General features: G+C 31.7%; 1 protein-coding gene across 1 annotated transcript; it reads left to right on the forward strand.

The window, feature by feature from the left end:
• The first annotated feature begins 8,814 nt into the window (after window positions 1-8,814).
• On the forward strand, window positions 8,815-26,746 carry LOC134681886 (sodium- and chloride-dependent glycine transporter 1-like). Its single transcript, XM_063541530.1, has 13 exons — window positions 8,815-8,977; window positions 9,297-9,428; window positions 11,727-12,039; window positions 12,916-13,048; window positions 13,360-13,494; window positions 14,278-14,381; window positions 15,315-15,439; window positions 21,844-21,956; window positions 23,426-23,554; window positions 24,100-24,196; window positions 24,848-24,948; window positions 25,830-26,000; window positions 26,578-26,746. The coding sequence occupies exons 1-13, from the start codon at window positions 8,821-8,823 to the stop codon at window positions 26,710-26,712; spliced, it is 1,845 nt and encodes a 614-aa protein (XP_063397600.1). The 5' UTR covers window positions 8,815-8,820; the 3' UTR covers window positions 26,713-26,746.
• The last annotated feature ends 885 nt before the right edge of the window (window positions 26,747-27,631 follow it).

Consider the following 27,631-nt stretch of genomic DNA (forward strand, 5'->3'; position numbering starts at 1 on the left):
AGTCGGAAATGATTTGTATTCAACAACTTTATACAATATATTCGTTTCCCTTAAGCTTACTCTATCAATAATACCAACAAATTATATTGAATCTTAGAAATTCAAAAATGCAGCCTTTCTCACACATGTTTTCAAACAACTAGGAAACACACACCTATAAAATACCTCGGGTCATTATTGTTATGGCTCCGCAACGAAGTTGTCGGTGCCAATCAGTTTTACCTTTGTCCGAAATTCCAAAATTCCGTCATTCCGCAACAAGCCATTATTTTTCTAAACTCCTTCAGATATTGGGCTGATTTTTGGTTTGTGGGCTCACCATGATGAGTTACAGATCAAGTTTAAGTTTCATTACGCTCCACTAATTTTTGCCGAAATGACTGGCTTTGGACTTTGAGAAATTGTTGAAAATCACAGTTATATGGATTTTTTTTTCTAAACGTCTTCTCATATTGGGCTGATTTTTGGTTTATACGTTCACCATGATAAGTTACAGATCAAGTTGAAGTTTCGTTCCGCTCCACTAATTTTTGCCGAAATTACCAGCTTTGGACTTTGAGAAAATGTTAAAAATCACAGTTATACTGACTTTTTTTCCAAACGCCTTCAGATATTGGGCTGATTTTTGGTATGTGAATCCTGGTAATTTTGATAACTATTTACACCACTGGGTCGATGCCACTGCTGGTGGACGTTTCGTCCCCGAGGGTATCACCAGCCCAGTAGTCAGCACTTCGGTGTTGACATGAATATCAATTATATGGTCATTTTTTGTAAATTTTCTGTTTACTACACTTTGAATTTTTCGAAAACTAAGGATTTTCTTACCCCAGGAGTAGATTACCTTAGCCGTATTTGGCACAACTTTTTGGAATTTTGGATCCTCAATGCTCTTCGACTTTGTATTTATTTGGCTTTTTAACTATTTTGATCTGAGCGTCACTGATGAGTCTTATGTAGACGAAACGCGCGTCTGGCGTATAAAATTATAATCCTGGTAATTTTGATAACTAATTACCATGACGATTTACAGATCAAGTTTAAGTATCGTTCCGCTCCGCTAATTTTTGCTAAAACTATAGACTTTGGACTTAGATGAATTATTGAAAATCAGTTATACAAATTTATTTCTATACACCTCTAGATTTTGACCTTATTTTTGATATGTGAAACTACCATTATGTTTGTGTCCACATGTGTTATTGAAATTGCAGATTTTTCAACTTTTTGGGACGGGACCATTCGTGTCGCTTTGACACATCTACATGTAGTTTTAGGTCTAATCTGATTGTTGATTTTGTAAAAACATATTAAAATGTAATATAATGATTCATGTAGGCGATAATATTTTTCATATCCATAATATTTTGAGGCACTAAGACAGATAAACAATTGAAACATGTTCAACAATGACCATGATGACTATTTCCTCGCAAAAATAGATTTAAAAATAATATTTAAAGAATACATTTTGTAGTTTTTCTGTCTGTGAAGAAATGTCATAACAAATGTGATACACACTCAAATGGTCCGTGTAACACTTATCAATTCAAAACATTAAAAAGTTTTCAAATTTTACATTTTTTGATTTTTTAATCAAAATTTCAAAATATCAAAATTCTAAAAAAAAAAAAATTGAAATTTTGTTTAAAAATCGAAAAATGTAAAATTTGAAAACTTTTTAATATTTTGAATTGATAAGTGTTACACGGACCCTCAAATAACCCGTGTTTAAAAGGTGTGTACCACATTTTTTATGTTACTTTGTCTGTTTCCTGAAAACCTACTGTTCTTGTTAGTCCGTTATTGGCCATGCACAAACTGTTCGTCCAACGCCTTAAGCTTACTGCAAACAGAAGTTTTGGCCACCCATCTTGTAATAACGGACACTCAAATAACCCGTTTTTAAAAGGGGTGTACCACATTTTTGATGTTACTTTGTCTGTTTCCTGAAAACTACTGTTCTTGTTAGTCCGTTATTGGCCATGTACAAACTGTTCGTCTAAAGTCTAGGCTTATTGCAAACAGAAGTTTTGGCCACCCATCTTGTAATTTCTGCCAATCATTCAAAGAAGGCCAATAAATTAGACGGTTACATATGCTTCTTGTAGTAGGTAAACATGTATGGGTTTCATCTTAAGTAGTCGAAACACTAACTTCAACTATTTTTGATATCATATGATGAAACTGGTACGATTGAAACCATTGCAAAAAGAAGGGTTTTATTTCCCTGGGAAAGCTAACCATCCTGACCGGAACTCTGTCTAAAAAGACTCACAACGTCAGTTATTACAATGTGACTAGGATATTTCCCTGAATATGAATTAAAAGATTGGTTTGTCGGTGGTCAAGTCAGACTAAGAGTAAGAATCGGATGACGAATGAAATGTATTCCAAAAGAACTGATAGAGTCTGTATTAGGGAAGGCAATGCTGCTATGGTGAATATATGTTCTTCGTCCATAACGGGGAGAAATAGGTTAAATGCACGAAATACACTTAGCATTTATTTATTTTTTTCAAGGACGTATATTAGTAATACGTCCTTGATTTTTTCCGTATCAATAGTTCCACACTTAACAAACACGGGAGGTATATGGTAATTGGGAGTCTTTCATTTTATTATGATTATACTTTTGTATTCGAATCTTATGCTTCACCGACTTAGATTTTGTGGTCTTTTTATCAATAGCGTTTAAATCTTGTCAAATTATATAATTTAAAACGGTATTTTACAAATGTTTGTGACGTGAATGATACATGTACATCTTATAAATTTCGCGTTGTCGATTTTTTTTTTAGAATATTCATTATATAATTTATTCTAAAAAAATATGAAGATATTTCGTTATAAATGTTGTGTCATGAACCAATTATTATTATAGATTATACTAGCAAAGCGGATAAGTATAAATGATGTAAAATAGTTTTACATGATACATGTAATATGATATCAAACTTATTTCTTAAAAAATAAGAAAAATCATTTTTTCACAAAAAAGTTGAAATTCAATCTAAAATAGAGTTCACAGACATCATCAACCATGTACTTAAAAAAAAAGCTGTGAGAATATTTAAACAAATTTCTTAGGATCCATACATTTAAATGCTTACGTTATTATAAAATGTAGTGCATGTTTATTACGTTGAACATGTTGAAGGCAACTAAACTTAAGTTTCTGTTATTGTGTTTGTAGATCCTACTTTACTGAACATTCTTGCTCCTCACAATTATCTCCATCTATAATTAACTTGGCCAAGTTGTTACGGTGGAAAATACTGCATGTTTTTGCATAAATTTACAAAAAATTATGAAGATTTTTAAAACTTTACTTTAAAGGGCAATAACTCCTTAAGGGATCAACTTTTTTCAGGTCTTACTTTGCTGAACATTATTAATGTGTTACAGTTTATCTCTATCTATAATAATATTCAACATAATCAAAAATTCCAAAATGTTCTAAAAATCACAAATTCAGGGGCAGCAACCCCAACCACGGATTGCCTGAATGGTCTGAACATTTCAGGGCAGATAGATCTTGACCTAATACCCACTAAACACATAACGTTCAAAGAACGTTGTGGATTGGTTCCTGTAAGGTTATTTCGGACCTTAACGTTACACGAACGTTGTGAGAACGTTAAAATGAAACGTTACAATTCAACGTTCTAGGAACGTTTTGTTTTAACGTTGTGTGGAAGTTTCAGTTTGGTTATGTTACAAATAATACGTTGTAGAAACGTTTAATATTAGTTACTTTTTTACGTTACTCTACCAACATTATTAAAACGTGTGAATAATGTTCCTCATTTTTTTTGAAAAAATAATCTTTCCAAAAAAAAAAAAAAAATAGCAAATTAATAGCAAAAAATGCAAGTAAGATCATGAAGATGTTTGCCGTCTTGCATGTTAATCAAACCTTTATTTTGTTTCAGAAAGTGAATGCTGATAGTTTTAAAAACTAGAAAACCGACACTGTATTCAGAACAAAATAACTGTTTATTCCTTAAACATATAGATTACTCGATTAAAAGTTAAAATTCATTATTCTCATTATTTATTATAACTTTTTTCATTCAACTTTAATTTGTGAAACATAATTAGCAATTATATACATAATGATATTTGATACAGCCATTATGTCAATCAAGCATATTCTGATAAGGTTGACCTATAGAATGATGTTGACCAGATGTTAGACAAATTGAACATTATTAATGTGTTACAGTTTATCTCTATCTATAATAATATTCAACATAATGAAAAATTCCAAAATTTTCTAAAAATCACAAATTCAGGGGCAGCAACCCAACCACGGATTGCCTGAATGGTCTGAACATTTCAGGGCAGATAGGTCTTGACCTAATATAATTTCATCTCGTTTTCAGAGATATGAGCCCAAAACTGAATTTATCCCTATGTACTATCTTTAACCATGTATGCCATCTTGATTCACGGGTCGGGGCCATCGGACACAATTTTTAAACTAATATACCATAATGATGATTGTGGACAAGTTTGGCTAAATTTGTCGTCTTAAGTTTACTTTAAGTTAGTAGTTTCAGAGGAGAAGATTTTTGTAAAAGATTACAAACATTTACGAAAAATTGTTAAAAATTGACTTTAAAAAGTAAAAACACAAAAATACTGAACTCCGAGGAAAATTCAAAAAGCAAAGGCCAAAACCAAAAGGCAAAATCAAAAGTCCAAACACATCAAACAAATGGATAACAACTGTCATATTCCTGACTTGGTACAGGCATTTTCTAATGTAGAAAATGGTGGATTGAACCTGGTTGTATATCTAGCTAAATCTCTCACTTTTATGACAGTCGCATCAGATTCCATTACATTGTCAACGATGCATGAACAAAACAAACATATCCAAAGAGTAAAAATGTCAAAAATAGGGGGACAGCAGTCAATATTGAGTTATCATCTTAATCACTATAAAAACAACAAATGTAACGAAAAAGCACAAACAGGGATACATCAAATTTAAAATACATATTTTGTTTATCTTATACGACTTTATTTATCTATGTAAAGTCTACCCGTAAAGGATGGAAGGTTTTCAGTACTGGTTTGAAATTCGCACAGGTAGACATAAAATATTTTTGTCGTTCAAAGTATGACGGCATACATAAATGCAGAGTCACGTAAAGTAGATATAACAAAAAACAGACTTAACAGTAAAAGTAATAAATTAATAATAAATAAAATAATTGTGTGGTTTAAAGTATGACAGGATACATAAGTACAGTTTCACGTCAAATGTATATAATAAAAATCAGACTAAACAGAAAAAGTAGTATTATTGAATAAAATTGTTTTGTCATTCAAAGTATGTCAGATCCATAGGTAAAAGTAATATTAATAAATGAAATAATTTTGTCGTTCAACGTATGATGTTTTAAATACGCACAGAGTCAAGTCAAATGAATATCTAAAAAAAAATGACTTAACAGTAAAAGTAATATTAATAAAGACAAATAAAAGAATACTATAACACGTTATTAAGATGATAACCAACGTCGGTATGCAAAATCTATACCTCAAGACCATCTAATATCATTTGTGAAGTTGATACGGAATATTTACCAACAAGTTCTTGGTATCTCCCGTTGAACTTTTTTTAAAGGGCAATAACTCCTTAAAGGGTCAATTGACCATTTTGGTCATGTTCACTTCTTTGTAGGTCATACTTTGCTGAACATTACTGCTGTAAACAATTTATCTCTATTTACAATAATTTTCCAAATAATATCCAAACACGGCAAAATTTCCTTCAAATAACTAATTTAGGGGTAGCAAACTAACAACGGGTTGTCCGATGCATCTGAAAATTTCAGGGCCAATAGATATTGATTTGATAAATAATTTTATTCACGTACGATTTTCTCTAAGTGCTTTGGTTTGAGATATAGGCCGAAATCTACATTGTACCCCCTATACTCTATTTTTAGCCATGTTGGTCATCTAGGCGGCATGGTCGGGTCACCGAACACATTTTTAAAACAAGATACCTCAATGATGATTGTGGCCAAGTAAGGGTTAAATTTGGCCCAGTAGTTTCTGAAAAGAAGAATTTTTCGTCAAGTAATGAGAAAAGCTCACTCGGCCTTTCGGGCCAGATGAGATAAAAAGGCATTTGACCCCATTAGTCGAAGAGAAAGATTCCACTATCATGATAAAAACTGGACAAAATTACAAACATAAATTACATTAAAAAAATCCACAAAAAAACGAAGAATTAATTTCTCCATGACGATAACAAAAATTCAACTTATTTTGCCGAATCATGGTATATATATTTTTTTATTATAACGGTAATATTTAAAATTGTTGAGATATCTGACAAGTAGGGATTTTACAAACCACAATATCAAATTTAATCAAGTTGATCGACGCTAGGAATACAAATGTAGTAGAAAATTACCCTTTGGTGCTGGCGGTAAAAGACATTTCAATCATTTTAAAGATTTTATGATCATTTACTACAACTAAAGGGACCGCATCAATAAATATTAAGACGAAATTAAACAACATTGTCAAACAAACAAACAAACAAATCAGTAAACGTAAGAACAGCGAAGAGCCACTTGTTTGACAAGCGTTGCAAACTAGTCTGAACTCTCTATAACAGAGGTCCGAGTTGTCTTTAAATTGGCCCGAGTGGTCAGAATAGGCTTTGGTCCTACATTTTATAGTTGTCCTGATTCGAAATTTAAAGCTGTGAGATGACGAATTATTACAACAGAGTCCACCATGCACTTGCACTACACTATTAGACTAGTAGAATAAAATAATACACTGTACAAATGGATGAAAATAATATACATGTAACTGTTATCATATACAAATAATAATATAATACATAACAACTAACCAGACTATACTGATTTGTATCACTACAATTTAATGGTTATCACGATGAGGTTGAATTTCCTGTCATTTATTATTCATCAACACACGAACTTGTCTCAGTAAAAAATATATATATCTGTACATAAACCTCACTTTCAGATATGGACATGTGATTTTTTCCTCCGGGAAAAAGATGTGATTTGGTCTTTTGAAACAAGTGCTAGTGACCATCTACAATTATAAATTGCGGACTTCCGATGTTCAGTACTTCAGTACTTTTATTTACAAGGTCAGTTGATTGATTTTTCGTCTACTCTCACCTACAGTGAAAAACGTGTATGTGCTTTTGTAATTAGCTACACGTATTGTACACTCTAAATTTAAAAATTGTAAAGAAAAATAATAATAAAAAAAATTTATAGACGTTTTTACACAAAAACAAGATTAACCATGACAAACTGTTTAAAGTTAGAATAATCAGTACACTTGTTTAACCTACCAAATAATCGTTTTTCGTTCTGGTAAATAAATCCACTTTGAAAATGTATTGTTAGGGTCTTATCTAAATATTTATGAAGTATGTTATAAATATGAATGCCATATTTGTCAGTAAGGCTGGAATAAACAAGAAAAAACATGTTTACTTGTTCAAGTTAACGTTTTTTAGTTAAAATCTTTATATTTTTTAATTTTTGGTAATTATTATAATTTGAATGAATCAATTGAATGACAGACAAGTTTAGTCGACAACATTTTTGTAATGTATTTCTTTTTAGTATCACTAATGCTTGACGTCGTGTTTTTAAATACTGTAACTGAAGTGTAAATTTATTCATTTTTTTTTAATTACGACAATTTCGCTATGCTCAATGACTTCGTTTTATCAGTCTTTGACATACACGAGGCTTAAAAGCAGGTACATTTTTTGTAAGTATTTATATATATATATTTATATTTACTTCGCCCTTGACTTAATTGATGCTGTTGTACTTTTTCCGGCCTTTTTTACTCTTTTGTAGACGAAACTTTCATCCGGTGCAAATACAAAATTTCAATCCTGGAATCTATGATAAGTTTGTCCAGAACGTCCGGTGGAATTACTTTTTAAAATACATTATGAATAGAATACAAATAGATTTGGCCTCATAACTTTTTTTTTATTCGAGCGTCACTGATGAGTCTTTTTTTTTTAAACAAAACGCGCGTCTGGCAAAAAATCAAAATTTCAATTCTTGTATCTATGATGATTTCATTAACATAAATAATTAAGAACTAAAAGTACATTGTAGCTCTTGTTTCGCATCAAGAACTACCAAATTTTATATTTTCGACAATGGTCATTTTTATATTTTTGTATTCTCCAATTAACAGCATGCACGTTAAGTTTTAGTTTTTTTTATTTCAAACAGATCTATACTGATTGTATTTTAAGAAACCGACATACATGAAGACTGCAGACCGCGATGGGGACCCAAAAGGCAGTGTCACACAAAAAGAAATATTCACATTGCCGTTAACTTTGAAACGGAGTAACATCAGGTCTAATTTGCTCAATTTGCCGTTTCAGAATCTAATGCATTCTTGGTAATATTTTCAAAAATGTACACCGAAACGTCGTGATTGGTTGAAAACGTCCAAAACAATGGAAATTCAACCAATGTAGTAACGTTATTTTCATTTTGGGGTACGAACAATGCGATTACCCATAGTCCTTTCGATTCTGAAACGGCCAATTACGAATTAAGTAAAAATATATTTTGTATACCTGTTATTTGTACAATAGTAGGCTGATTGCGGGGGAAAAGTTAACCCTGACTTTAGTACGCATGTATAATAGTATTATGTATATTTTTACATACTTATTCATTCTAAGCATGTTCCGGTTATTTGGGTTGATTGTTTTAATGTATTTAAGAACACATCTGTTTTGTATTCATATTACAGATGGTAAAGATGCCGTTAAGTAAGACAACAACAGTTACTGCTGATGAAGGAATTGATCGAGGGCAATGGACACATAAGATGGATTACATTTTATCAGTCATGGGTTGGAGTGTTGGACTTGGTAACTTGTGGCGATTTCCATATGTGTGCATGAAGAATGGAGGAGGTTAGAGTATAGCACATTGTCAAACCTGCAATCAAACAATAAGTGATAAGCGTCTTCCTTTATTATGAAAACTGAACTCATTAGTGTTAGTACGAAATTTGTTATAAAAATAAAGCGTGGTAGATGTAAGATTAAAAAAAACAGTGTTTATGAGGAACATTTTGAACAATACATTGTCTTTTCCTCTTTTGATAAAGTCATCTTCATTTGTCTGTTCTTCTTCGTCGAATCATGTTTGGTCAATATCGACTTGTTTTTATCGTTTTCAACAGTACAATATATTATTTGTTACATGATATTTGAAAATATATAATTTCAGGTGCCTTTCTAATACCGTACATCGTGTGTCTAGTGACATTTTCATTGCCGATTTTCTTTCTTGAAGCATCTGTTGGGCAGTTTTTAGGGAAAGGATGTACAAATGTATTTAATGTTTGTCCATTACTGAAAGGTAAACATATATGTTCCGAACTAAATTAGTCGACAAATTTAGAAAGTTTGCACATTACTTAAAGCTAAGCTCAGATGTTCCGAACAACATTAATTGACCAATTCAGAATGTGTGTCCCTTACTGAAAGGTAAGCATAGATGATACGAACAACATTAATCGACAAATTCAGACTGTTTGTCCATTACTATGAGGTAAGCACATAGATGTTACGAACACACATTTATTGACCAATTCAGAATGTCTGTCCCTTACAGAAAGGTAAGCATAGATGACTGAACAACATTAACCGACTAATTGTGAAATCTAATGTCCGTTTTGGATACTTACGTTTGTTGCAGCATCTCTGGCTTCTCGTGACATTGGGACCAATCAGAGTGTCAAAAACATATTTCACAATTGTTTCAATGTTAACGGTTTCGACCCATTCATAACAACTCGGTCGATTCCGTAAAATGTACCTTCATTTTATCTAACTTAGAAGGAGAGTAGCGGATCCACCCGAGGATTGCCGATTGGGTATAATAAATATTGATCATTATCATGTAGCATATTAATCTATTGCAATAAAAATTCATAATTTCAAATAAAATTTGTAGATTTAGCTAACTAAGTCCTTATATTTGTATAACATAACATTCGTTTATAGTGGAACATTGCTTTAACAATTAATTAGCTGCAATCAAAATTTGCTTGCTAGTCCCTCTCTGTGATCACACATAGATAACAAATAGATAACTCTGGCTCATTTCCCAATTTGTTTTTTTTTTATCTTTATTATCCCATTTCCCAATCAATCTTTTTTATCATTAATTTCAATCAATCAATCATGAAGGTTTGTATTTTCATGCAATTTTAATTCATATAGTCTATTATAAAAATGATAAAAAGTTCTTAATATTGGTATGTAAAAGTTTTAAACGTTTCAAATTTATGAAATTATATTCGTACATCAATTGTTTTGATACATCAATAACAAAAACTGAAATATATTGCATTGATTCATTTTGTAATTATTCAAAATTATATCAGAAACCTTAACATAATTATAAAAAAATGAACATGTTAAGGGGAGACAATTCTCGTATAACTCTTTCGAATTGGCACATAATACCACGGAATGTCACTCATCATACAAATGGCACATCCATATAATTAATTAACTGCGCAATCGCGCTCCACCTTCAATGATGATTCTGAATTATAAATATAACCAAAAGTTGTTAATCTATAGATAGTGAAGACTAATGAAAGATAACCCACTGTAAAAATATTTTTTTGCACTTTTTTAAAACTTCCTCAGGACAAATTCTCTGGCCACTTGACTTTCATAGCTCAAAATTAACGTTTTTACAGAATATTTGAACAAAGTAGTTACAGATTATTCGCTTCTCAAAGTGTAAGACGCAATAAAAACCGTATGCTTGCACAATCTTACCGAAATACGGATTTAATTTAGTCCTAAACATTTTGACATTTCTTCGTATATTTTGATCGAAAACCGGTTTAAACAAATCACACGTACGTGTTAAGATCCGACTATAAATACCTTTTTCCCGATATGGTCAGGTAAAATTGCTACATTATGTAAAATGGCGACTGCTTTATGTCGTTATTTATGACAAATATTGATATTTCTTATTAGCGCCACTTACTGAAAGTAACAAAATATCTAACGGAAATTCATAGATAGGAAGATATGGTGTGGTTTGAGACAACTTTCCATCCAAATAACAATTTATAAAAGTAAAGCATTATTGGTCAATATACGGCCTTCATATTCATTAGTCGAAAATAAACTGACAACGTCATGACAAAAATATTTATATAAAAGACCAACAACAAAAACAAAAACAATGAAAAAATACAACAAAGACAACAATACTGCATGACCAACACGAACACATAAAAGAACGGGGAACTGGCCTGATGCAGGTGCCCCGAAAGGGATAGCAGATCCTTAACCGATGGGTATACGAATGCATTTAAAGGATGTTACTTTGTACAACAACAATACGAATGCATTTAAAGGATGTTACTTTGTACAACAACAAAACAACTTCGAAACAAAAACACAATCGTTCAAATGTGTTTTTTTCTCTCTTTTATTTCAGCAACACCTTAACATAGAACTTCTCAGCAAAATGATTTTTTTGGTTTATATTGAAAGGGTGTATCGAGGGGATAAATATTAAATATATCGAATATTCCTGCAACTTGAAAAGCCAAATCCCGACGTCCGGAGATAGATTCTCCCCCTTCTGTACTGATAGATAAAGATTCCTCATCTTTCATTTTAGGAGTAGGATATTCCATGACAACAGTTATCTTTCTTTATGGTGTCATTTATACTATCATCAACGCCTGGATATTGTATTATATTGGACACTCATTCGTTAGTCCCCTTCCCTGGACAACCTGTGATAACGAATGGAACAGTCCCAATTGCATTTCGCATCAAGGGTATAAATGCCAGTCTAAATACCAAAACATGACCAGAAATGAGACTGATGCTGTATTAAGTTATAAGCAGTACAATACAAGTTCAGTGAACACGACTGTTGTTTGTACCACAAATGGATCTTGGATTACAGCACCGGAAGAATTTTGGAGGTAAAATACCTGACATTTACCTTGTATGATAAATGTTGACAGGGTAAAACCTTGTTAACGTATTCAATGTTTTGTTCAAACCTGGGTACCCCCTATTTTTTGTAAGTAACGATGACGTTATGAATGAAAGCGGTTTTATATTAATCCTGCTTCAAACAAGTACATCACTTGACGTTCAGCAACCAACAATCAGTCAATCAAACGAGTAAAAAGTAGTAATTTCTACTAGGTCTATATTTTTGTCATAGAACTTTACCAGTGATTGAAATCAACTTAAATTATTCCCGACAAAGTAGCGTTTGAGCGGTAATATTATATATAATATAGAAAAGGCATATTTTTTAAAGAAAAAAACCAACAGAAAATCAACTCCATAGTAAAATATAGTTGAAATGCAATTGGGAAATTAGAAGCGTGTTAATCATGACTACTGAATTGAAATCAACATAAGTAATCTAGGATTGTAGAAGGGAAGCGAATGATACAAGGGGGACATTCAAACTCAAAGGTCGATAAAAACCTGATCCTGCTCCACAAATTGCACCTGTCGTGTTGCTCATGTAAGTACAAACCCGGTAACAAGTCTGATGATGTAAGTTACATTGGAGAAAAGTGGATGGGATTTGCGTTGCTACATTAGGAGAATATCTACTATTATCTTTGAAATGTTATCATACAATTAAGAATAAAAATTAGGAATGTGTCAATTAAAGAGACAATAACCCGACCATAGAGCAGACAACAGCCGAAGGCCACCAATGGGTCTTCAATGCAGCGAGAAACTCCCGCACCCGGAGGCGTCCTTCAGCTAGCCCCTATTCAAATACGTACTACTTGTTCAGTAATTATGTTATTAACATTTTACATATTTTGCAGGGAGAATGTGCTCCAGATGTCTTCTGGGATCGGTGAACTCGGTACTATGAACTGGAAGTTGATGTTGTGTTTCTTTTTTATCTGGTTAGTTGTCGGGCTGTGTGTTATCAAAGGCGTTAAAAGCATTGGCAAGGTTTGTAAAAACAAAAATGTCATTGGTCTTTTAACTTACAGAATAGTTGTTATTGCATGTATACTGTCTTAATCAAAAGAATGTTTAAAAATCAAATAATCACTAAATATATTTTTGTCTTTATCGTAAATGTTTTTTTTAATATTCAATATTTGATCAAGAAACAAGCATAAAAAAGCAAAGCTTTGTAAATTATTTTGTTCGTTAAGATTGTTTAACTTTGTAGGTAACCACGAAAATATCCTGACCACGATATTGAGCTGATTGGATTTAATCTTATTATGATCTTAATTTATTTTTTCTACTTGCAGATAGTCTACGTGACAGCAATACTTCCATATATACTTCTATTTATATTTTTGGTTCATGGACTTACTCTTGACGGTTCAGTAGATGGCATAATATTCTTTTTTAAACCAAATTTTGCAAAAGCCTTCACATTTGAAGTAAGTATTATTAACTAAAAGGGGGCTGAGTGGTCTGAGTAGTCAAACAACTGTATCCCTAGCCTGTCAGTCTGCTGTTTTGGATTCGAACTCCGCACCTGCGCTCGACTCCAATCTTACTTGACTAGGGTTGTCAATTGCCATGCACAAGTTTGGGGTTCTTGCAAATGCATACCAAGTTCGATGAGTGATTGATTGTTGTTGATCGTCCAGTGGCAAACATTACACGCATGTTAAGGACGAAAAAAAATTAACAATACACACAGTAGGTATGTTATGAATGTAATAGAATCCGCCCGGAACAAAGGTCGAGGAAATTTGGACTGTTTCTGGAGAATGAGGGTGCATTTATATTGGATAGGCACATAAATATTGCCTTGCAACAGGCCATATACGGACCTAACAAGTTCGACAACATGTGAATACTATAAAATAGTTATAAATTGTTGTTGATGTTTTATTCAACCAATAAAATTATCATATAATAACGAAATGCTATACCAGCACGCACAAATAACATATAATGATCAAGCTCACGTGTTACCTTTCTATATTTAATTACTTTAATTGCAGCAGCATCTACCTATATATCCCTCCGGAACACCGAAAATAATCCCCATTTTTTTTGTGGTAAGGCTCGTGTTGCTGAGTCCTTATTTTTCTATGTTGTGTGAACTTGTTTCTCTGTTGGTATTTTTATCTTTTAGCTATGGCGTTGTCTGTTTTTTTTTTTGACTTATGAATTTGAATCTTCCTTTGGTATCTGTTGCCTCTCTTTTGCAGGTATGGGTGGCAGCTGCAATTCAAGTATTTTATTCCTTGGGCATAAGTAATGGTGCACTGTATGCATTTTCCAGTTTTAATAAATTTCACAATAACACTCTACGGTAAGTACGTTTGGTTCACATAAATAGTTCTTTTATTTAGTAAACGTTCATAATTAGAAGATTATAATTCTTGCCTTGTTTCTTCAAATGCAATTACATTCAAATTTTACCATTTTACATTACATAATCCTTGTGAAAATAAGGATAGTTTGGGTCTACACCAACGAAAAAGCGCTGAACAAAATGATGGTCGTCACTCATAGACAAATCTCTATACAACAGGAGCAATTCTAAATTGTTAAAATTCTCTTTAGAACCTTTAATATCAGATATTACATAAAAATACAAATACAGTAAAAATAACTGAGGGGGTTACTGACGTAGGAGTGCTCATTAACAGTTAACAACAACCAACAAATCAAATGGGGATAAACTCATCATAGTTACCAGGACTAAATTTTGTATTTACGCCAGACGCACGTTTCGTCTACAAAAGACTCACCAGTGACGCACGAATCCAAAAAAGTTAAAAAGGCCAAATAAATTACGAAGTTGAAGAGCATTGAGGACCAAATTTCCTAAAAATATGTGTGTAGTACTTTATGCATTTTTAAAACTATGTCATTTTTCTAAATCATTATTCTTTGAAACAAATCTATTCACTTGGAAATGTATCTTTAACTTTGTATATAACAGAGATACAAGTATACTTACATTTATATATTACAGAGATACATGTATACTTACATTTGTATATTACAGAGATACATGTATACTTACATTTGTATATTACAGAGATACATGTATTCTTACATTTGTATATTACAGAGATACATGTATACTTATATTTGTATATTACAGAGATACATGTATACTTACATTTGTATATTACAGAGATACATGTATACTTACATTTGAATATAACAGAGATACATGTATACTTACATTTGTATATTACAGAGATACATGTATACTTACATTTGTATATTACAGAGATACATGTATTCTAACCTTTGTATGTGAAGGGTCAAGCATCTTAGCCGGTGCAGTTATATTTTCTGTATTAGGATATTTGGCAAAGAAATATTCTATACCTATCGAAGATGTCGTAAAGTCAGGTATGACATAACTGTAATGAAAAGAAACTATCTGACTATATGGTCTTTGCTCAACGTTAAAACCTGCTATAGTTGTTGATTTCTATGTCATTTGGTCTCATGTGATGAGCTGTCTCATTGACAATCATATCTTCTTTTTTATATTATATCGGCACTGCGTTTCTTGTAATGAGCATTGTACATAATACATTAAACTACATATTCTAATATTAAAGTGGTCATCATTTAAAATATTCACAAACTGACGTTTATTTTGCAGTTTACGGGGCGCCGAATGGGACTCTTGTGGTTTTGTACTCGAAATTCAATTTTGTACGGACAAAAGTGACTTTTGGTCAACAAAAATTAGTTCAGTGTAACAAAATTTGCTACATACTTAAACTTAAAATTTTGTCAAACAAAATTATCTTTCAGTGAACAAAAGTCACTACCGTCATGACAAAATTCATTTTAGTTACACAGTCTCACAAAATTGAGACAAAATTCAATTTTTTCTGACAAAAGTCAATTTTGTCTCACAAAAGTCAATTTTGTCCCACAAAAGTCAATTTTGTCTCACAAAAGTCAATTTTGTCCCACAAAAGTCAATTTTGTCTCACAAAAGTCAATTTTGTCTCACAAAAGTGAAATTTGTCTCACAAAAGTCAATTTTGTCGTCTCAAAATTGAATTTTGTCGTCACACAAGTGAATTTTGTCGTCACAGAATTGACTTTTGTGAGACAAATTTTGTCTAAAAAAATTGAGATAAACTTCAATTTTGTCAATTTTGTCTCTCTCACAAAATTGAATTTTGTCGTCACAAAAAATAATTTTGTTGTCACAAAAATTAATTTTGTCGTCACAAAAATTAATTTTGTCGTCACAAAATCGTTTTTTGTGAGACAAAATTGACAAAATTGAATTTTGTCCCACATAAGTCAATTTTGTCTCACAAAAGTCAATTTTGGCTCACACAATTGACTTTTGTGTTTTAATTTCCATGTCAGGTAACAAAAGTCAATTTTGTATGCAAATAAGTTTATATTTGCATACCTTTTTGACTTTTGTCATGACAAAATTGAATTTTGTCTACAAAAATGAATTTAGTCTACAAAAAATTAATTTTGTCTACAAAAAATGAATTTTGTCTACAAAAAATGAATTTTGTCATCACAAAATTGAGTTTATCATGAAACAAGTCTGTATCACATAGTTTTGTAAGACAAAAATGATTTTGTTATGACAGAATTGAATTTTGTACAAAACCACAAGAGTCCCATTCGGCGCCCCGTACTGTTGGATTAACTAAAGTCTTATTTTGTTTGATTTATGAAGTTTAAAAATGCCCAATATTTTTACCTGGCGGAATCACCTATGGTATCTAAAGAAACGTAAAGGTAAAGGAAGCATCAATAGAATATTTTAAAATTCAAGGTCTTATGAATAGTAGCAACCCGTCTGAACTGAAAAATCTGTGCAAGTTTATAAGAATTATTATTAAATGCCTAGAATCTCCTGAGTAATCACTTTATGTCTCTATTTTACATTTGTATTTAAAATTTATACTATGTTAATTTATTTGTATATGTCTCTGTACCGTTGTACTTTGGTTTATGAGAATAAAGATATATATAGAACAGCAACCAAGCGACAAGGTCGTTTGATGGAACTTAATTAGATAAAAATGTATTTATTCTAGTTATAGTCCTTTAATAGACCGTTATTATTTGTCCTGCGCTTTATGGGATAAAAACATTCATCATGACGGGGCCAAATCGAATAGACATGATTCAATGTAAAATTGTTATCTTGCTTATGATAATTTGTTTAATGTAAATATATTTAATGTTTCGATTTCAGTAGTTTTTTTATAAATTACTTACTATATATTTTGTCGACATGATATTACATTACAACAATATTAAATTAAACTTACCACATGGCACTATCGTGTGTGTATTCAATTTGAAACTTTTTTATATTCAATTTTGAGGCTGTGGTTATGTGTCTAAAGTTGAGTAATCTACCGCTGGTCTATGGGCGTTAGTAAATTATGACCAGCCACGACAAATCCAGACTTATGGAGGTAGAAAGTCATTGTGAGAAAAACGCCGTTAACTATATGTGACTAGCCACTTCAAGGCTTAGGAGGGTACATTGTCTATAATATGCTTTTTGAATATTTATCTAGAAGATCTAGTCATGTTATTATGACATATTTGTTGTAAAAGCAACGAGTCATTTCGAATACCGGTATGAAAATGAGACTGTTCTATGACAACTTATATTTATTGAAGGCACAAATTTATAAAACACAAAATTAGGTATTTATTGGCTCTTAGTGATTTTTAATAACGTATTTGAATAAAATATCAAAGAATTAAATGTACTACAATGCAAACAAATTGATCCTTATCTCTATTTTAGAGTGTTCTCATATATGCATTTGATACGGTGAATTTATTAAGGATATATTTCTATTTTAGAACATGTATATGATTTAAACTTGTTGAAATATGTTTAAAAGGAATAGGTCCGGTAAGGACTGAATTTGGCCTCATATTTCAGGTTCATCTGATGATAGATTTTGACCACTTTTTAAACACTTAAGTGTCTATTTTATTTAAATCAAGTAGTTTTTGTCAAAGATTTTAACTGATTTAGTCATTAAAAACGATCCGATTCAAGCTCAAATATGAAAAATCTACCAAATATGCCGAAAAGTGTCACTTTTCAGACGGTTTTTGTCAAAAATGAAAGTGGCCACCACATCAATTTAAAATCTAGATTCAAATATTTTTTACTTAAACTAAATAGTTATCAAAAGTACCAGGATTATAATTTTATACGCCGACGCGCGTTTCGTCTACATAATACTTAAACTTTTTCAAAACTTATATATTATATATATTAAACGGGTGTCATTCGGTTTATCGAGAGAAATGAGCGTGAAAGAATATCTAACGGCGGTCAAGTATTGAGCGACGATCGTGAAAGTTCTGGTAACGGATTGTGAAAGACATTTAATCGAGAAGACATATGAAAGGTCAATACATATTCTAATTAGATTAATTACACAGACAAATTTACGACAAAATAAAACTGTCTGTCAAAATGGTTCAACATTATGATCAGTATGTGAGAATATCCAGTTTTAAAAGTACATAGTTATTACATAACAACAAAAGGCAGATTGCTTCTCGACATTTCAATGACATAAAAAAAAATGTGAACAAACATGATTTTTCACAAATTCGACTAGAAAACCTACTTTAATACGAATAAGAGCATTCAATTTGAATTAATCAAATGGTTCTTATAGTTATTTTGTATAAACATAATCTGAAACTTGGTAAATAAAGAACTATTTACACAAAAAAGGATTTTATGGATCGTGAAAGATCGTGTACCGTAGTTTTGAAGATCGTGAAAAGGATCGTGAAAAATATGATGCTACGAAGGCGTTCAAATTGTTCTTCAATTATATCATAGTTAATATTTGTTATTAGTATTGAGAAAAGCTATATAGGTCAACATCCTCAATAGGTTTAAGCTTTTAAAAGTATAAATATTTTCAGAAAATGAAATGTAAAATAGTTGGATGATTGTAGGATGAAGCTTTGTATTGTTATGTGAAGTACTCACTTATCACGAGTTATAGGATACCCACATTTGGTATATTGGATCCTATAAACTACATGTCCGTCATGACAGGATTCACCTGACCCCGAATTTGCCTTATTTCATGGATGAAGATTCATTTTTGTGGTCAAGTCCGTATCGCGGATTCGTTAAGATTTAGGATAAGTATCTGTTGTTATGATTGTGAGGTGTACATTTTCGACTTTTGCAAGGCTTCAACTGACATTGAACCCATAGTCATGCATCATTCGGCATATGTTGTCTAGCCTTTGGATATGTATCTGTATTCTATAGCGCCATGGTATTTCGTGTAAGGTGTCAGGTCTGTTTGCATGTTTCATAAATGACCATAATGACGTCAATTGTATTTGATATATTGAATGATAGTAATATGTCTATGTCTGGCTGTCGGTCATGGTTCATATACTTTTGACCTTATGTTTCGAATTAATTAATTGGCCAGCATAACTTTTATATTTGTCAGTTTCTAAGGCACTGTAAGGATCGGAACACATTTATTTCGTCCACGGGATATTTGTAGAGATCTGTATGTCATGGTTCATCTGACCTTGCACTCTTTTTATTAACCATTGACAATCATAATTTAAAAAAAAATGTGGTATGATTGCCAAAGAGACAATTATCCACAAGAGACCGAAGTGACACAGACATTTACAACTATAGGTCACCGTGCGGCCTTCAACAATGAGCAAAGCCCATACCCCATAGTCAGCTATAAAAGGCCCCCATAGTGACAATGTAAAACAATTAAAACGAGAAAACTAACGGCCTTATTTGTTTAAAAACAAAATGAACGAAAACCAAATATGTAACACATAAACAAACAAAAACCACTGAATTACAGGCTCCTGACTTTGGACAGGCACATACATTAATAATGTGGCGGGGTTAGACACGTTAGCGGAATCCCAACCATCCCCCGAGTCTGGCACAGTGGTATAACTGTTCAACATAAGAACGAACTATAAAATCAATTGAATAGGCTCATTTCATCAGATGGACAAAAATACATTAAGCGCATTAAGCGCATTTGACACTTCTAGTAAAACCCTTGATTTTATAGACGTTCCATAAAATTAACTATCATAAGTAAAGCAGACGAGACATTACAGCATTTGCGATCTAGTATTCTATAGTCTGTAGTATATAGTTAAATCAATCCACATCTGCGTTGTATATACATAACTTAAGAAAGTACTGTTGCACAAAATTTTGGTTATCGTTCAATCTCAAATTACTCATGAAAGATGCTGTTTTGCTGTAATTTTTTGTTTGGTGGATATCGTTTTGGTTTAAACGTTGCATATCCATATTATTGGCTATATAGTGTCAGTCTGCCAAAATTGCACTTGACCGATTCTCAGAGCTGAATCTTTCAAACTTATCTAGAGATGTTTTAGTTGTTGTTCTTTAACTTTCGATGTAAAGCGTTGAATAAAAAAAACATAGCTTTAATGTTTGTCCTTATCAAAATAGTAACAGGCTTCAACCAGTTGCAGGTTTATCAAATGGTAAAAGAAATACTGATTTCTAATTACTAGTAATAAGTCTTGACACGCATTATCTTTCACGATCAAAATAATGCGTTGCCTGATCTTTCACGATCAAGTTTGATGGATATTCAACAAATTCAAGGTTATCATTATACAAATTAATGCTTTTAAGAGAAGAACATACCTTAATTTTACTGTACTATCAGATACACCAAAGATTACATTTCAAATATATCACGATGAACTGAAACATGACCATTATAGTAACAAAAAGCGTGTTATAGGTAATTAATTGCATATACATGCATTGCGCCCATTGTGTTTTTTCATAAAGTACTGCATAATTTCTCTTTCTTATTTCACAGTTATGTTGGGGAAGTTAAACCATTTTGACAGACAATTTTTTTTATTCGGATTTGTTCCGCGTTTAAAAATTAAGCGATATTTTTAAAGATTCTGACCTAGAATTTCCATTAAATGTCATTCACGATCCGTTACCAGAGATTTCACGATCGTCGCTCAATACTTGACCGCCGTTAGATATTCTTTCACGCTCATTTCTCTCGATAAACCGAATTACACCCGTGATATAGGTCGGCGTCCGCAAAAGAGAAGCAAATGAAAGTGTTTATCCCTTCTTCACAATACGTTTTTCATTGAATCTCGATATTTATCATGTTTATAATTTTATAATAACAATGACGTTCTACCTCCATTAGCCTGCAAATGTCATGGCGGGTCACATTATTATTATGAGGAATAGCCATAATTCATTTTCGGCCAAAATATGGTCTTAAATGATATACAATTGAAATTCATTAATACAAAAAGCAAATAAAAATCAGTAAAAGAAAAACACTTCACTCCGGTATAATTAATAAAAAAAAAGGAAGATATTATTAAAAAGATAAGAAAGAAGTCAGTAACAAATAATGCTTGTAAATGGCGTAAACCTGCTTAAAGAATGTGCTCTAATATCGATGACTAACATTCGTCTATGTAGATTTTATTTTTATTTTCATTAACTGTATAAAGCCAAATAAACAATTTGAGTAATGTAGAGGTTTTTACGAGTAAGTTTCAAAATGTAATTATCACCCAGATAAGAGATGAGATGTGGATAAGACTCAAATATCAATTGCGTTTTGGGACTTACTCCATTTTTTCTATGATTTGTGGGTAAAACGCACAAGCAGTTTTAAGAATAAAGGATTATAAAAATGAGTTAACGTTAACAACGGTTATTAATTACATGCAATATTTATTAGGTCCTGGACTCGGTTTTGTTGCGTATCCAGAGGCTCTAGCCCATCTTCCAGGACAAAACATCTGGACAATTTTATTCTTTATCATGCTGCTTAGTTTAGCCCTTGATTCAAGAGTAAGTATTTAAAAATAAGTGGAATTTTCAAATAATTGAGAAATTATATTTCTGGTCAACGATTTATAAATATGCCTAATCGCAAATTGCCATGTGTATTCAAGGAAGAATTGATTGAACGCAAATTTAACACCGTATCGCATGTTCAATCGCCGTGATATATACTAAAATAGTGATGAAAATTGCAAATGAAAAACTCTTAGAATTAGACAATCAGGAGTGGAAAAAAGATTTATTCAATGACAAAGCCAACGAGATAAACGGCAATAAACTGCGCACATACAGACTCTACAAAAACAATGTATCTGTGGGACCATATGTTCGGCAAAATTTACCAAAATCGCAAAGAAGACTTATGGCTATGTTCCGCGCGGGTTCGCTACCGTTAGCGCTTGAAACAGGACGTTACTCCAGGCCGCCAGTACCAGTTCAAAACAGACTTTGTCAATTCTGTAATTTAAGCGAAGTTGAAACCGAAAAACATTTTCTAATGAAATGTGACTTGTACAGTGATTTAAGATTTGACATTTTTTATGAAGCTTCAAAACATATTGTTAACTTTCAAAATATTAGTATGGACGAAAAATTTATTGAAATAATGAATTGTGATACGATTCAAAAACTATTATGTAAACAACTGCATAAATTTTTCACTCGAAGGAAACTGTATGTAGATATCTGATCTAAAACTTTTGTAAACAACCTTTTATCGAAGAATTTTTATTCAAAAGTAAACAGCATATTTTTATTAACTTATTAATCTTGTTTAGTATTTAACTTACTTGTCTATGAATTTTTATCATGAAAATACTCTGTCAATCAAATATTTTTAATATTTTACTTTTTTTTCTTTTTCATTTTACATTTTATTCTAAACCTGAAAGTTTGTTTTTTTACCCAGAATTTTAAAAAGAATTTTGATGAAACAATTCAATGAAATGAAAATGGTTATTAGTATACATGTTTATAACTTTGTAATATATTTTTACAGTGTCTCATAAGTCAATTTGTTTGGCTGGGTGTTGATTATTTTAAATATTGTATATGTTTTACTGTATATTGTTCAGATGTTAATCAATACGTGACACTTTAATAAAATAATTTATTATTATTATTATTTATATAACTAATCTTAAGAGTATAAAGAAACATTCATTTATCATACTTAACATAATAGTACTCACCATAAACCGATAACTGTGGCATGGCATGGTCCACTCTACATACTGATTTATAACCTTTGTATATAAAAAAAAATGTTACACAAAGAATATGCGTATTAAAATAAATTAATGCTATAAAGTACCACGTCTCTAGCACAAACGTTAAGCGGAATGTCGAATTTGGATTGTCAATTAGGGATTTTCCGTTCGGAGATGTCAAGTTTAAGATATTTACAATGTACCTTAAAGACTATTGATCACTTCTACAATCTGCAAGACAAATTGATTATTTACTCTTTTTTTCAGTTTGGTAGTTTTGAGTGCGTTGTAATAGCAGCTATTGACATCTGGCCTTCTTTATTGAGGAAAAGAACAATTGTGATCATTGTATTGTGTTGTTTCTTTACATTGTCTGGAATAATTTTCTGTTTCCAGGTAATCGTTAACTCAAATATGCTCTTCAGTTCCGTACTCTGTTTTATGTCTTTTTTAATTAGCGCGTCCTTTATGCGTCTTGCGTATACAATTTTGATTTTAGTATATGATGAGTTTCATACTTTCATATTTTGACAATAAAGTTCATACACAGAAGAAACATGTTTAAAATGTCGAGACTACATATATGAAACAATACAGGACACGACAACATTTTAATCTACAATGTATACCGACATTAATAACATACACCGTACAAATGTAATGCACTAGAAGCGCAATTTGTCAATGTATGTCCTTTCAGTGATGTTTTCGCGGGGAAAAAAAAGAGTTAAAAACCGAAGAAATTAAATAAAAACGTGAACGATATGATAAAACAGAAAAGCTTAGGACTTGAAAAATAGCCAAATTAAAAAAATGACATTTTTGTCAATGAGGCAGTGCCTCTCAATAAACTAAAATGCACCTAGAGGTCAAGATACGGGCATCAAATGAAAGACAATTAATTGTGGGTCAAACTGATATAATTTTGTTTATTTTCTAAGTCAGGGATCTACTTATTTCAAATAATGGACTGGTATTGTTCCTTTTCTCTGCCATTTATTGGAATGATCGAGTGTATTGTGTTTGGATGGATTTATGGTAAGTGTTTTCTCCACATTTCTAAATATGATAAACAAATGTACGTTAGTTTTGAAAATTGTACAATTTGCCTTGAATTTATTTCACACCAGATACATTTTCATTTATGGCGGCTTCATGTGGTTTTTTTTTCTTCTTACATAATACTGCTTTCGATTTTTGAAGAGATGAATGTAACCAAGTTTAATACGCTTGAAAATTGGTTAAAAAGCGAAATTTCAACAGATTTAGAAAATATTGATGGTATAGATTCTAGGATGAAAAGTCTTATGCTACATTTTTATTCAAAGTTGTAATCTCTCAGGCTTTTTATTTATCACTCTATTCGGTCCTACATGTATACTTTTTATTAGTTTATCCCAACATGAATTTTCATCCTGTCATTTTTTAATAACAACTCCTCTCCTGACCTTTTCTTCCAAATCTCAATGAAAGATTAAGCTGAAAACACTTCCATCTGGAATAGTAGGAACGGCTACTAATTTTCCTAATTTTCCTAATATTTCGAGTAAAGTTATACCCACATATCAAAATGAATGATTATTTCTATACGAGTTCCGAAAAATCTAAATGAAAGGTAAAACATCAACAGTCTCTCCTGTGTTCTATTCAAAGTACATGACGTTTACTATAAACTTAGTCTTTTTTCAGGTACAAATAAGCTTTCCAAAGATTTTGAGATGATGAATGGACAAGGAATTCCGATATATTTCAGGATATGTATTTGTTTTATTGCACCTTTACTACTTCTGGTAAGACTATGACATGAAGTAAAAATAAGCGCAACATTACTGTAATACACCCGAACTATCTACGTCAAATAAAATGAGCAGAGACAAACATTCACGGGTTAAACGCACTTAAAAATATGTTGATTGACGAAAAAAATATGTTTTTGAGTTATACCAAAACCCCACCGAGAAATGGGATCAGCCATTGAATCTAGTACAGTCAACACTGGTAAATTCCTTGCGTCTGTCCTACATGTCCGAAGAATAAGAAATCACATACAGACGACAAAGTTTTTTAATTCAACGTATTATTGATATGTTGCCAGTACCAACATAAGCATTGAAAACCACACATCAGAATTAGATAAAACTTTTGTAAATAACATATTAATATGATAGACGTGCACAGTTGACAGTAAACCATAGTCAAATGTGATTATCAGAGTTGTACCCCTTTGGAAGTAGGCTATTGACCTATATACTATTGCAACATTTTCATGATTTTGTCAGCGCAACTTCTCTGACAACACACAAGAAAATTTCACGAAACTCATTAGTAATTGAGGACACAATATATAGATGTGTATATTCACAAGAAAATTTCATCAATATAGTTTGTTTGGGTTATTAGTCTCCAAACTTACTTATATGGTGATATTTTGTCTGTTCAGTGATAATTTATGGGCGTTGGATACCTGTATAGGGGCTTACTCAAGATTTTTTGTTTTAAATTTCTGTCAGTATTTGACAGATTAAAGAATTAACAAACCAATTATTACCACACCAACAAAGTGGAAATGATAAACTTAAGCTGCAAAACTTGTTTCCCAATCCACTCAAAATAAATATGTTTAAACTTATAAACAAACTCATTCTACAACATTTAATTATGATCTTTGCAGACAATTTTTATCAGTGGCATGATGAGTTATAAGGCTCCAACTCATGGTGACTACCAGTATCCAAATTCCGCCATTGCTTTCGGATTTATATTGTCATTGTTACCATTGATACCTATTCCAGTGTTTGCTATCCGATCTATAAAGATGGCTCCGGGTCACACATTAAAAGAGGTAAACCAACTAATTTTCGCGAGCGATTCATCTTTCGCGACATTTTCGATTGCAAAATAACGCCTGCAAGCATGCATTGTCACGGAAATATAACATTTGTGTCTGATTGTATTATCAGTTAAATGTGTGAAAATTTACTGAAATGAGAAACTTTTTTGATGCGTCTGGGTACATGAAATTCGACAATCTGCCGTTACAAATGATTACAAAGTTGAATTGAAAGGGCTGGTACTTAAAATCTTTTTTTAGCTTTCAAAAATTCTATTTTGAGTAGTGCAAATGAAGTCGCAAACACATATAGTCCCTACAAATAAGTATAATACTAGTTTTGTTTTCTAAGTAATGAAAATTTCCAGTTCATGATTCAAATCGGCACATAGATCGTTGTTGCAAAGCTTATTTTCCAAAGAAATTTGACTTGTATCGTACCTTGTAACATTCAGTCATGTAGTACTCATTATATATCGTGAGTAACTTTTTACCTTTAACTTGCTTACATTATATTGACAACAAACTACTTATTCAATATATACAGCATATTCTATCTCTCAGAAATTAAAAACCTTTTTTCTTGCAGAAATTCATTTACTCCCTTAAACCAAATTCGGATTGGAAGCCAGCAGAACTTTCATTACAAGAAAGCTACATTAACAAAGAATATTACGAAGGCACTATTATGGAACGAATGAAACTAAATGTATTTGGGAACTAGTGCAACTAATATACCTGTACAACTGACTAAATATTATATATTTATAATTTCCAACGGTTCGATAGTATAGTGGGAAATTGTTGTATTAACGGTACTAGTGAATATTATTGATACGGGTACGTATGTACACGTATATATGTCGTGTACAAGTTGCGATTTTGTAGATATAGGAAGATGTGGTGTGAGTGCCAATGAGACAACTCTCCATCCAAATAACAATTTAAAAATTAAACCATTATAGGTTAAAGTACGGCCTTCAACACGGAGCCTTGGCTCACACCGAACAACAAGCTATAAAGGGCCCCAAAATTACTAGTGTAAAACCATTCAAACGGGAAAACCAACGGTCTAATCTATATAAACAAAACGAGAAACGAGAAACACGTATATATTACATAAACAAACGACAACTACTGTACATCAGATTCCTGACTTAGGACAGGTGCAAACATTAGCAGCGGGATTGAACGTTTTAATGGGCCCAAACCTTCTCCCTTTTTCTGAAACAATAGCATAACATCACAAAAACATACGATAAAATATCAATTAGCAGACTTAACTCAATCAAAAAACGTATGATTACACAAAGAACGAATAAATTTGATCTGCGATATCTGAATACAAAATAATGCACAGTTAATTAAATATTAGAGACAAACAGTCATGACCAAAAGGCTATCAAACAAATTCAAACACACTGAGAAATATTTAACCAATCAATGTTCACTTTAGAAAAAAACCGGTTTTTTATAATCTTGATGTTATAACATGTACATTTTTTTTTTACATTTTATAACTTGTATAATGCAAAAATACAAGTTATAACATGTACAAAAGTACCTCATACATGTTATAACCTGTACAACATATTGCTTAAAAATGGTGTTAACTTGTACAACATTAAAGATAAACCTTAATG

The sequence above is a fragment of the Mytilus trossulus genome, chromosome 8, assembly GCF_036588685.1.
Source record: "Mytilus trossulus isolate FHL-02 chromosome 8, PNRI_Mtr1.1.1.hap1, whole genome shotgun sequence".
NCBI classification, from domain to species: Eukaryota; Metazoa; Mollusca; class Bivalvia; order Mytilida; family Mytilidae; genus Mytilus; species Mytilus trossulus.